This window comes from Pteropus medius, unplaced genomic scaffold (assembly GCF_902729225.1).
Source record: "Pteropus medius unplaced genomic scaffold, Ma_sr-lr_union100, whole genome shotgun sequence".
Lineage (NCBI taxonomy): Eukaryota > Metazoa > Chordata > Mammalia > Chiroptera > Pteropodidae > Pteropus > Pteropus medius.
In genome coordinates this window covers 7,389,511-7,401,954 of record NW_024342469.1, presented here as the reverse complement: position 1 = coordinate 7,401,954, position 12,444 = coordinate 7,389,511, and the positions used below count along the sequence as shown (strand labels likewise).

The window sequence follows — 12,444 nt, the reverse complement described above, 5'->3', positions numbered from 1 at the left end:
CGAATTCCCAAATTCAAAGCCTGCGTGTGAAACGAGCTCACTCTGAGGGCCAAACCAATAGCTGGGGGCTGATTTGGACCTTAGGCTGCTGACTGCCGCCTCTGGCTTAGTGGGCCATGGGTGCCAGACCAGGCAGGGCCACGTGCTGGCTGTGCGAACCTGGGTGAGTCAGCTGCCCAATCTCAGCCCTGGTTTTGCCATCTGTGAAATGGAAGCAATTTTGCCTTCTCATAAGGCTGCCGCACACTCAGGATCTACTGATGGAGAGTGTGGGCCTCAGGCCGGAGGCCGGGCTGGGCACATCCCAGGCGGAGTCCCACTGAATCCTCCCTATGGCCCTGAGTGCTGTCACAGCCCTGGGAGAAGACCAAGCCAGGATTCAGCCCTGGCTGGCTCTTCCTCCACTACATGGAGCTACCTTGGCACAACCAGGAGGCCTGGGCAAGACGATGCTGGTGGCCCCACGTGGCAGAGGCACAGCAGCCTGAGATGAGCTGTTAGGTAGACTGGGGCCAAACCCTGAGGAGCCTTGAATGCCGCACCAAGGTGCCTGATGCTTAGTCAGAACTTAATTAACGTTTTGTGAATATGCTCTATGGCCATGCCACCCGGAACAAGCCCGATCCCGTCTGATCTCGGAAGCTAAGCAGGATCGGGCCTGGTTAGTACTTGGATGGGAGACCACCTAGGAAGACCAGGTGCTGTAGGAGTAAAAAATAAAAAAATAAGGGATTGTAAGCTGACAAGGTCCTTGCAATCTGTGAGGTCAAACCAAGGGTTGCCTCACCTAAAAAAGATTATATAAAAATAACTAAAAATGTTTTGTGTATGTGAATGAATGAACGTGCAATGAGGAGCCATGGAAAGCTTTGGAGCAGGGAGGGCTTGCCCTTGATTATTTATGTAAGGGGCTTAGGCTCCAGGAAGGCAGAGCAAGCAAGGTGTTAGGCACGGTGCTGAATCACTGTGCTTATCCCTCCAGAACCTCGATCTCTCCTTCCGCTCCCTGCTCCGTGCCCCAGGCCGCTGACCTATAGGGACTGCATCAGCCCAACATCTTTGGCTTCCAGTTGGGTTCAGCCACTGGGAGTCACCAACAGAAGACCCAAAGGTTAAGGCTGGTGGCTTGCTGGTTTAACAACCACCACTCTGGAAGAAAGGCCCAGATGTAGTGTCCCCAACTTTCACGATGTGAACGCTTCCACGTGGGTGGAGATGAACTCACCGACGATTGGGTGATGGCGTGATGTCTTAAAGGGCCTTAGTGTTGCCGTGCTGGCACGTTCAGGGCCTTGGCCACCATGGAAAACGGTGTGGTTGTGCCGAGGTGTGTCCACTGGCCCTGGTGTGTGAATGGGCTGGTGTGTCTGTGAGAGCCAGTGTCCGCTCTGCTCGGGCTCACTGTCTATAAAGTGGAGGTGATGATGATGCTCCTGCCTCCCATCAAGGGGACTGCATGAGCGAGAAGAGGCACATTTCTGCGCCTGCCGGGTACCAGGAGAGTGGTAGGTCTTCACATCCTGACCATTGCCTCAGTCCCTGTGTTGCTCGCTGGGCTGGGTGACCAGGCTCCGAGGAGCGGCCCGATGTGGAGCGGGAGCCTGCGGAAGGAGCCATGGAGACGAGGCGGTGGACAGCGGGGATGGGGAAGTTGGCGGCCGGCTATCTTTAGCGCATTCTCTCACAGCGCTTTTCCTCTGCCTGGCTGCATGGGGCTGGGGCACGGAGGCGCCACTTCTCCAAAGTCACATGAAGCCGGTGACCTGGAAGCCAGCTGTGGGGCCAGGGCCCAAGGAGGGTGGGGTTGGCTTTGGGTTGGCTCCCCCACTCCCACCTGTCTGCTGGCAGCCCTGAGGCGGAGTCCCCTGCCGCCCCACCTATGAAGCAAGCGGGGTGGGGCCATGCGAGCCTGTGAGGGGGGCTGCAGTGGCTGCTGGGAAGTGGGGGGCCCTCCTCCTCGCAGGAGCCTCCTCGCTGGAGCCAGGATTGCAATGCCTGCTTCACTGCTCCTGAAAGTCTGACCTGAGGAGCCATCGCTGAGCCTCTCTGTGCCTCAGTTTCCTCACTGTGAAAGCGGGAGTGGTAAAAGGAGCAATGACCCACGACTTACGGGGCTGCTATGACCACTCAGTGAGATGCGACATTTAAGACACCTGGCAGAGCATCCTCTGGCTCTGTGGCCTGGGAGGATTCTCTGACTCCGGGCTGCCACTTTCCTCATCTGTGAAATGGGAATAGTGTTTGTAAGGATTAGATAAAGGAACTCTGAAAGGGTCTAGCACAAGGCTTGGTACACAGTGGGTGCTCAACAAATGAGTACCCTACTCCTGTCTTGAGGCAAAATGTGCTTTACAGGCCTCTAATAGCACAGGGAGGGTCGGGGTGAAGGGAGGCGGGCTGAAATCCCAGCTCAGCTATACACTGTGTGCCTCCAGGCAAGTCGCTCATCCTCTACAAGCCTCAGTTTCTCCCCTGTGAAATGGGCTAATAATAGCAACTGCCTCAAGGAGTAATCCCGAAGGTGTTTATATATAGAAAGTACTTAGCATGGTGCCTGATAGGAGTAAGATATTCACAATTACTACCACCTGCCAGCTTGGGCACTGCCCTCTGTAGGCATCCAAAGTCAGTGTGAGTGCTGGGCACTGTGGGCCAGGGGCTGGGGAGGTTGGGCCCTGGGCAGCATTGCACAGGCGGATCCAGGGGGCTGATGGATGCCAAGGACATGGTAATGATTTTGATAGTTTAGTAGTTCTGATACGTTAATAGGCCCTGGAAGGTTCCTTTGTGCCTCTTCCCTAATTCCTGGGCCCATGGGCTTTCCTCTTCTGCCTCGAGTGGGGTTCAGCTAGGCCCCTCTTCTCTCAGTGGTCCAGCCCAGCTTCTGATCCTGCTGCTGATAGGGCGGGGGAAGTTATTTGGGCTCCTGGGAGCAGGCCAGGAGTCTGGGCCTAGGGTGAGGGAATGGGGGACATGGTGCTGGAGACCTTGAAAGCCAGCATGAACGGCGAGACATCACATGGAGGGCGGGGGACCCGTGAAAGATTCAGACAAGTAGCTGCGCGCAGAGAGCCGATGATGGGAGGAGGGTGAGGCCGCGGGAAGGAAGCACAGGACCGGGCATCTGGAGGGTTCGTGGGGTGGGGGTGGGAGAACAGAGGCCCAGCCGCTCAGGCCCCGCTGGCAAGGCTGCCAGTGAGGATCCAGGAGAGAGCATTTTGGGGTGAGCCCATGAGGTGGCAGCCAGCTGCCCACTCCCAACCCCCCAAGGCCATCCCCAGGTGAGCTCATCGAGGTCACTAGCTGTCACTACCTTTTAAGGCGATGGCGGCTCCCGCCACCTCCTTGTTTCCACTTGCTCAGAAATTCCCAGCAGGTTTGTTGTTTTTTTTTTTTAAATCAGGAGGAATGGAATGAGACTCCTTGTTCTGTCACCACAGGATTCCAGTGAAGCCTGTCTGGGGGTTCTGGTGACAGGAAGCACACACCAACAGGCACTGAGATGCACCCTCAGTGACACGCACAGGCACAGACTGCAGGAGACAGCTGCCCCACCGACCGCAGGCCCTCAGAGAAGCCTGAGCACCCTCATCTGGACACCCAGACACATGCACAAGCATGGGCAAGTCCCAGAGACACAGGGAGTAACATCTACTGAGCACCTACTGTATGCCAGGCCTTGGCCAGGGAGGCGGGGGTGATCCAGTCCTGCCTCACAGACCTTCCCCTGGGGAGCTGCCTCCCCAGAATCTGAGCCCAGAGCCTCATTCCCACCTCCAGGCCTTTGCACCCGCTGCTCCCTCTGCTTGCATTGTTCTCCCTGTAGAGCTCCAACAGATTGGGTCCTTCACACCCTTGGGTCTCAAAGAGGCTTCCCCACCCACCCATCACTTTATCCATGGCCTGTTTTATTTCTTCACAGCATTCATCCCTTCTAAAACTGTCTCGATTACCTGTGTTCATACTGCCACCCACCCCCAACTAGGGCCTTTGAGTTTGCCGCTGCTCCCAGCACCCGGAGGCGTGCTGGTCCAGAGCGGCTCGCAGGAGTTCTTGAGTGGAGCTGATCCCACTGGCATGAGCAAGAGAATGAGATGGACCCCCTGCCCAACTCAGGGTCCTCCTCAGGACCTGACTGGACACAGACTCCCGCAGCAGAGCCCAGGCCCCACGCTTGGCTCTGCCATGGACAAGCCCCGTCCTGCTCTGGCTGTGGGTTTCACGCAGCAGTGGGGGACCTGAGACCTTGGTTGGGGAAGACTCTGCCACTTGTACAGCAACTCTCCTACAGGGCTGAGGGGCTGGCCCAGCAGGTGCCACCCACTCCCACCCCCTGGTGGCTGCATCCTAAAGTGCAGCTCCAACGACTCTGGGGCCTGGATCGAGCTATGGGAAGCACTGTAGTCTTCCCTGCATTAGGGCGGAAGCAGCTGTTTCGGCCCACTCCCCCGATCCCAGAGTTTAGGAGCTCCAAAGATGTTGGAAGGACAATAGGGGGCAGGCTAAGGATTCCTGCTCAGGGCACTCCAAGTTTCAAGCTTCACCCTACCTCCTCCTCAGCACCCACGTCTGCATCCTCTGCTGAACCTTGACCTACATTTTAAAGCCTTAATGGGGACAACTTGGGCCACCTCTAATCATCCTTGAGACAGCACCATATAATGGGACCTCAGTCCACCCCTGGCTATCACTTTTTCGGTAAAGGATCAGAGGGACCAGAGGCCAGGTGATTGGTCTTACCAGCTGCCAGACTGCTGCAGAGGGCAGTCCGAGCTTCTCCAGCTGTGGTCTCTGCCCTCAGCTGGGTAGGGCTTCTGAGGCAAAACATGCCACACGGCCAGATGTGGCAAACAGCCTTGGTTGGGAATAAATGGGGAATCAACAGGGCCATCTTGCATAACTGGAATGCCAGGAAGTGCACTGGGGCTGAGGCCACGCCAATCCCCGAAGGGTCAGAGATCAGAGGCCTAGCTGTTTTGAGCTTGGAGCAACCAAAAAAACATGATTCTGGTGTCCCTGATCCTGGACACATTAGTGTCCACTGAACATGCTGGTCAGCACAGAACAGGGTAAGCACCTCCTGCAGGCAGACGCAAGCCAGAAAGGGTCCAAGGCCTTGACCCAGCTGGGTGGGCCTGGACAAGGCATTTAACTTCCACATGGAGGGAAGCTGGGTGAGACAAGCCACCTTCCTCCAGGTGAACACTCAAGCGTTTCCCTCCCAGTTCAGGTGCAGTGCTACCCTTCTGCATGACAGCCCCTCTCCATCTGTCCTCTCCCAGCGCCAGAACTGGGCTGCAGTTTACAAAAGAACCAAAACAAGCCTTAACTGGATCCCGCTCCTGCGTGGATTAGTACCTACTTATGTGTACACTGAGCAGACCCAGGGTCTGCCCTGCCACGCCCATTAGCAACCAAAAGCATCAGGGAACAGCAAGTCCTCACTGCCTCCTTCCCATCCCCACAGCTGCCACCCAAGCTGTGCAAACACTTCCACAGCCGAGCCCCAGCCGCCTCACCCCGGTGACGAACATCTTGCACAGCTCACAGCTGCAGGGTGGCTTCAAAAGTTCAGGGGCTGACCCAGGCTCGGCTTTTGCCCCACCCCCACCCCCAGTCTGCTCCAGGCACTGGGGCCAGCCAAGTGGCAGGGGCAAAGGAGACCAAGTGAGGCTGAGGGCAGCATGCCTCTGGGAGTGCCAGGCCCATGTGGAAGAAGCCAGGACTGGGAAAAGTAAGTCAGAGGCAGATGTCACTAGAAAATAATTTTTATTGAGACCCCACCAGCTGCACAATCTGCTCCTGACATTAAGCTCCTTCTTCCTTTGCAATTCGGTCTTTCTTAAGTGGTCCCTGTGGAGGAAGGTACAGAAAACAAGGTAAGAGATGGAGGAAAACAAGTGACCAGTAAGAGTAAGCCATACCCTAATGAGATCAGAGATTCTGGACCATCCTCTCCAGCCCTAGATGGGCAATTGACAGGACAGGTGACAGTAGCCGGGAGCCACCCTGACCCCAGCGTGAGAGCAGGCAGGGAGGTACTCACCATGAATGCTTTCTTCTCCTCCACTGTCTGGAAGCGGCCATGGCCAAACTTGGAGGTGGTGTCGATGAACTTCAGGTCAATCTTTTCAAGGGCCCGCCGTTTGGTCTGTACCAGCAAGGACTGTGGGCCGAGAGCAGGGGGTTGGTTAGGAAGGGCAGGCCTTTCCCTGCACCAACTTATCTCATAGGCCCGAGGACAGGATCAAAACCCGAATCGGCCTGTTGTGGAAACCAGGCTGCCTCCCCGCACCCGCAGCTCTCATTGTCTGGCAGACTGCATCCCAGGAGCTGCCCCTCCACCCCATGTATGTACAGCAGCAACTAACTGGGCCAGACTGGAATTTCCTCCTCCCAGGACTTCAAAGACGAAGTTAAAGGAGCAGCAGCCCCCTTTTCCTTTGAACACCCCTCCGCTAACGAAGCTCAGCCTGTGTCTGGGTCGCTCATGTTCACGACCTTCTTCCCCTCCTCCAAAAGACCTGCCTCACCTTGCGGAGAGTGAGCACTCGCTTTTTGGTTCCCACCACACAGCCTTTCAGCATGACGAAATCGTTGGTCACTTCACCGTAATGGACAAAGCCACCCTGGAAAGAGGTCACTGGGTCAGCACAGGTCAAGCATGAGGCCGGAGACAAGTTCAGACACGCAGGACCCCTTCGGGTCCAGGCGGTCCCCGGCTATTCTCAGAAGGAAGGCAGCAAGGAACGTTTCCGCAGTCTGACTCGGGCGCTGTGCCCAGCGCTCATTCCACAGCCTCATCACCGAATAGCCGGGCCGGAGCCCCCACTTCTCACCACCAACCCCAAACGGTGGATGCAGACGGATAGCTGGCTGCTGTGTAGGGAATGTTAACTGACTCTGCAAACATCCCAACGAATCAGCCAGGCCCCAACACACCAGGGCCCCATGCGACAGGCAAGGCCGGGGACAGACTGAAAGAAGTCTGCCAGGCCCAGGACTGCAGGAGCCCAGAGAGGACAGCTCCTGCTACTCACCAGAGGATTGATGCTCTTGTCAGACAGGTCGTAATCGGTGGAGGCGTTGTTCTTGATCAGCTTGCCATCCTTGATGAGGTAGCCCTGGCCGATCTTATAGATCTGAACGAGAAGGGAACACGCGTGAACACTTGGCAGAGGAAACGGGGCAGGAGACCTTCATGATCTCATCCCCTAGACAGGCTGGCTGGGTTGGAAGGACTGCCACTAGGGACAAGTCACCCCCATCCAGCAACGGGCTCTGGAAAAGCAGCTCGGATCTCAGTCCTAGCGATGAGGTGTCCTCAGCTCAGAGCAGAAAGGAAAGCTGGCTGGCTCTAAAGACACCGCTGTCCAACTGCGACAGTGGACGAGACCGCCCCACCATTTCGCGGGGAGAGGGCAGAAAGGCTCTTCTCCCCGGTCGCACCAAGAGCTGCACCAGAACCCCCTTGAGGCTGACACCCGAGTCAGAACTGTGCCCATCATATGAGCACTTAAGTCCACGTGATGTCCAGAAGCTCCACTAAGGGAGCAGTGACAGGAACTGGAACTCACTCTCAGCCACCTTTCCCCTTCCAGACCGAACTCTCCACATGGTCCCCCGCACCTCACCTTCTTGTTGATCTCGGTGCGGTGATGGTAGCCTTTCTGCCCAGCCCGGGCCACAGAGAAGGCCACTCGGGCAGGATGCCACGCCCCAATACAGGCAACCTTGCGCAGCCCCCGGTGGGTCTTGCGGGGCAGCTTCTTGGTGTGCCAGCGGCTGGTGACGCCTGGAATAGACACACACTGTTACTCGGGTATCTGGCACTCATGCCACTGGCCCTTTCCTGCCGAGTGCCCACTTGAGTTCATTCGTTTGTGAACAAATGCCCAATGACTGGCTAAGTTTAAAGGACAGACTTGGGTTTATCTGCGTGTCACCCTCCAATTCCCACATCCCGCCAAGCTGAATACCTGTCTAGATGTGAATCTTGAACAGACTTTGGGAGAAATTAACCCTGAACGAGAGGGCACATCCCCAGTGCCCACACTACCCTAGGCCACCCACCCCCAGCCCTGTCCTCAGAAGGAAGGCAGCGAGGAACATTTCCGCAGTCTGTGACTCAGGCACTGTGCCCAGCGCGCATTCCGCAGCCTTGTCAGAGACCAGTCTCCTGAGAGGTTAACCATGGCAACTTGGGCCACCGCAAAGCTCACCTTTGTAGCCTTTGCCCTTGGTCACCCCAATGACATCGATCATCTCGTCCTGTCCAAACACTTGGTTTACGGGGACCTGCTGCTCCAGCCTCTCGCGGGCCCAGTCCAGTTTTTCAGCCACCGTGCCTCCATTCACCTGGATTTCCATGAGGTGGGCCTTCTTCTGGCGCAGAGGAAGCAGGCGCATCTAGGGGGAAACGGGTACAGCTTAGCATCAAGCTCTCCTCCCACGAAGAAAAGTCTTGCCATGACTCCCCGCTGGGTACAATTCCCCTTTCAACTCTAACACCCGAATCACCATCAGGATGAGCATCCTTAACTGACACATCAAGACACGCCAACTTAACCAGATCCTGGCACCAACTCGCCCCATGTTCCTAACCACTGTCCTTTTGGTCAGTTCTTCTGGGGCACTGCCCTAGTTTACCTGGGCCATCTAGCCTGCTATGTTAACTATGAGCAAAAGCCACTTTACTTTGGAGAGCAGGACACTGCACCTGAGTACAACTGTCAGGAATTAGAAAACAAATTCAAGCCTAAAACTTTTAGTTAAGAGGTACCCAGTGTCCTACACAGAACTTTGTCCAGTGATGGGCACATACTACAAGTCAGCACTAACGTGGTTGTCACTACATGAAAACAAAGCACTTATGAATCGGGGTGTACACCCAGGATAACGGTCCAGACCACAAGACACACCCACTCTAACCAAGCCAGCCAAAGGCTCCTTCAGCTCTCAAGTCAGGTCTGAAGTGCAAACAGCCAGAATGCCCCCACTGACTATTCACTATTTTCATTCAGTCCGGCACTGACAGCAATCATGAGTCACCAATTTCTTCAATCAGTTTGCCTTAAAATGGGATATGGTTTCCCTAATTAAGAGCCAGGAGGAACACAGTGCCCTCTGCTGGCAAATGAGACACCAACCCACAAGTGTGGAGGCACTGGATGCTTCTCAAGCCACCTTCCAGTTGACCTTAACTCAGCCCCAGGAACCAGGCTTCAAGGGCAGGAAAATGCCTGGACCGTGGTGTTGCTGTAACTTAAACAAGCCCCAGGCTGCTTACCGGCCTAGCTCCATCACTGGAAAGTACGCATGAGGAATCTGACCCAGTCTTAGCATCCCCCTAACATGCTCAGGCTTGGCACAAAATCAGTTTGAGCTGAGGGATCGACTCAAATGACCGAATCTCAAATAGGTGGCATCTGATATTCAAAGCCACACATTATACCTCACCTCCATGGACAGGAAGCAGCCAAGTTGCCCTCTTGGGCACATTGGGGAGTACTCACCTGGGTGTGGGCGATGACGCGGATGACCTGGCAGTATTTCTTCATGCTGTTGAAGTCCTTCTCCAGCTGCTTCTTGCCATCGTCATCCTGCCACTTCTTGCAGTATTTGGTGAAAGCCTTCTTCTTAGATTTGTGCCTTCAGGAGCAGAGCAGAGTTGGGGACGGGGGCCGGGTGCAGGCCTTCATCACCCCTCCGAGGGGTGAGCGGAAGGCACACGGGCACCACGTGGGGATGGGGCTCATTGCCGGCTTCTAAGGAGCCTTTTCCACCGGCAAGCGGAGCCTGGATGGAGCTCATCGGGCAAAGCCGAGCGGAGCTGAGCAGAGGTCCACAAGATTAATTCAAGTCACAAACATTCGAATGCACACTAATTCTTGCTCCAGCCTAGCCTTTACACAGACCACATCCCAGGGCAGGACTGGGACAGTTCCACTGCTCTCAGTGTCTAAATGGACTCAGTACCTTCCAGCAACCAGGACAATACTAAAAACTGAATCCTCCACCAACACACCCACTAAGCTGAACATAAAGGGATCTCCAGGTGCTGCTCCCAGCTCAGAAACCATCAATGCTCAAGGTCCGTCCCCAGGAAGTGTTCTGTTTAAGAAGCAACTAACTCTTAACACCAGAGTAGCCCCTCCCCTACTAGAGGGGAGCCCTGCACAGGGTGCTTCTCTCCAGCTCCCAACTTAGGGCCTGCTAGGTCTCCCCTCCCTTACCAGTTCTTATAGAAGCGCCTTTTGCACTCGTCACTGATATGCTCAGCAAAGATGGTCTTGAAGGTACGAAGGCCTCGGGGGGTTTCCACGTAGCCCACGATGCCCACCACCACCATGGGTGGCGTCTCCACAATGGTCACAGCCTCCACAACTTCCTTCTTGTTCACCTCTGCAAAGAAAGCAGATAGTCAGATTCGAGTGTGCTAAGATCCCCCACAAGGGGATACAGTATTTTGTAGGAAAACATGAAGTGCTCACATAGGTCACAAGGACAACCTGCTTCAGGTAACGGAAGGTTACAGAAGCAGGGCCACATCAGCAATCTAGACTCCCAAAGGGCTGCCCTTGCTGCACACGCCGACATTAACGCAAAAGACATATGATCCTAGTAAGAGGCAAATTAACAGCCTGGCTTCAGTTCTTATCTCAGAAATCTCTAAAAGCCAATTCCTTATTACCTAGGTAATACATACTAAGGAAGTATAATGGGGTATCACAACAGCTGAGTTGATGCAGACATCAACTGTCTAACGTTAACATACTACAAGGAAGTAACCAGTGCTGTCCTACTTGGCGACTTTTAGACGTCAAACCTCACAACCCAGGGACGTGGAGAGTATTCAAACTTTTTAGTCAATATACTTCTCTATTCTGTGGCTGACAACTCACCATGCTCGAGTTCAATACATCATTCAAAGCAAACAGTGTCAGCCAAGGGTAGTCTGGGAACATTAACCAGTCCTAAAATATGTCATCTCCCCCTATCGTGGGATTGTTGATTAGCTCAGCTCCAACTAATCTGTGCCCACCCTCGATTCCTACCTCCCTACCACCAGCAGCTTAGAGAATGCAGCGTGTACGTACTGGATCCTGGCCTATCGACTTCACGCACGATGTGAGTCATGCCAGCCTTGTAGCCCAGGAAGGCTGTGAGGTGAACAGGCTTGGATGGGTCATCCTTGGGGAAGCTCTTCACCTTCCCACGATGCCGGCTGCTGCGCTTCCGAGGCAAGAAGCCCAGGGACCCATGCCTGGGAGCAGAGAACTTCCTGTGAGACTAGGAGAAAATGACTAACATTAGCATCTGAACTTGTAACTAACTCATTTGTCTTGATTCTCATCAATGCTGAATCCAAATGAGACCCGTGTAAATGCTGAATTAGGATCCCTTTTTGCAGGGTCATACATCCTGAAACAGTATTCAACTAAATGAGGTGAAGCTTCATCTCAAATCCTCATCCGCTTTTCTCTAAATGGGAGAAAAGCACATTAAGTGCTGACATTAAAAATAGCTTAACAGGTGGCTTTATGGGCGAGTCAGAGTCTAACCACAAAAGAAAATTCTGGGTCAAACTGCTGGGTAACAGACAATGACACTAAAAAGATCCTCCAGCTACAATAACACATAGGCCACTAGAACTCGACAGAGCCAAATCAGAACGTGACAATCAGCAGCACAGCCTCTGTCCGCCCGTCAATAAGTTCATCATCTGTGGTTTCTGGGAACTCTAGAGGCCTGAGTCCTATCAACCGCCCCCGACATTTCAGAATGAGGACTTAAGAGCCCTTGCCCTAGTCTCCCCCTGATGCTCTGATTTCTGCACTGCCCAGTTTAACAATTATACGGCCAAGTGCCCCGACTCAAGGTCCTCCTGGCCAAAGCGCTCATGGACTCCAATATCGATTAGCCCTAAACAAGGTCGAGACCCAAAAATCCAACGGCTTGAAAATTGTGGCGGTCCGGGCCCCGCTGCCTAGCTCCCGCACCAAGGCCTCTCGCCACCAGCCGACCCGCAAGTCCAAGGCCAGCCGCCGGTGTTTCAGAAAATAGGCCTGGCTGCGGATCCCGCCGAGATCCCCGCACTCCCAGAGCAGGCTCCCGGCGGCGGGAGAGCCGAGATGGCGACGATGCGCCACGGATTCAGCCACGCCACCACTACAAAGGAAGAGGCCGCCATATCATTACCCACCATGCCGCCGCCGAACGCCGCCGATAGAGGTCGGGCGCCGCTCGGCGCTCGATATATAAAGTCCAGCCTGGCTCCGCCTCTTCCGGCGTGCGAGCGCGCACCCGCGGCGGACGTCAGGTCGAGGCGTGGGTACGGGTGCCGTCTGCACGCACGCTCGTCCTCGCCCAGCGGTCGTTCCCAACTAAACGTTGATTTCCCAGGCAGGAGTCGGAGCCCCTACGGCGAGCGGCTGGGTTCAA

At 55.0% G+C, this 12,444-nt stretch overlaps 1 protein-coding gene, 4 non-coding genes and 1 pseudogene across 5 annotated transcripts; 1 reads left to right on the top strand and 5 right to left on the bottom strand.

Moving 5' to 3' along the window:
* Window positions 1-591: 591 nt before the first annotated feature.
* On the top strand, window positions 592-710 carry LOC120603061 (uncharacterized; annotated as a pseudogene).
* Window positions 711-5,752: 5,042 nt separating this feature from the next.
* On the bottom strand, window positions 5,753-12,414 carry RPL3 (ribosomal protein L3). Its single transcript, XM_039863417.1, has 10 exons — window positions 12,206-12,414; window positions 11,100-11,292; window positions 10,236-10,404; window positions 9,516-9,651; window positions 8,223-8,409; window positions 7,635-7,795; window positions 7,041-7,142; window positions 6,534-6,629; window positions 6,047-6,166; window positions 5,753-5,853 (listed from the first exon to the last, which is right to left on the bottom strand). Exons 1-10 carry the CDS (start codon window positions 12,206-12,208, stop codon window positions 5,809-5,811), a joined length of 1,212 nt encoding a protein of 403 aa, XP_039719351.1. The 5' UTR covers window positions 12,209-12,414; the 3' UTR covers window positions 5,753-5,808.
* Window positions 6,722-6,815, bottom strand: LOC120603042 (small nucleolar RNA U83B). The gene has a single exon (XR_005652947.1). It is a non-coding gene; the product is annotated as a small nucleolar RNA U83B (small nucleolar RNA).
* Window positions 8,081-8,176, bottom strand: LOC120603043 (small nucleolar RNA U83B). Its single transcript, XR_005652948.1, has one exon. It is a non-coding gene; the product is annotated as a small nucleolar RNA U83B (small nucleolar RNA).
* Window positions 9,652-9,707, bottom strand: LOC120603044 (small nucleolar RNA U82P). The gene has a single exon (XR_005652950.1). It is a non-coding gene; the product is annotated as a small nucleolar RNA U82P (small nucleolar RNA).
* LOC120603041 (small nucleolar RNA SNORD43) lies at window positions 11,666-11,730 on the bottom strand. The gene has a single exon (XR_005652946.1). It is a non-coding gene; the product is annotated as a small nucleolar RNA SNORD43 (small nucleolar RNA).
* Window positions 12,415-12,444: the final 30 nt, after the last annotated feature.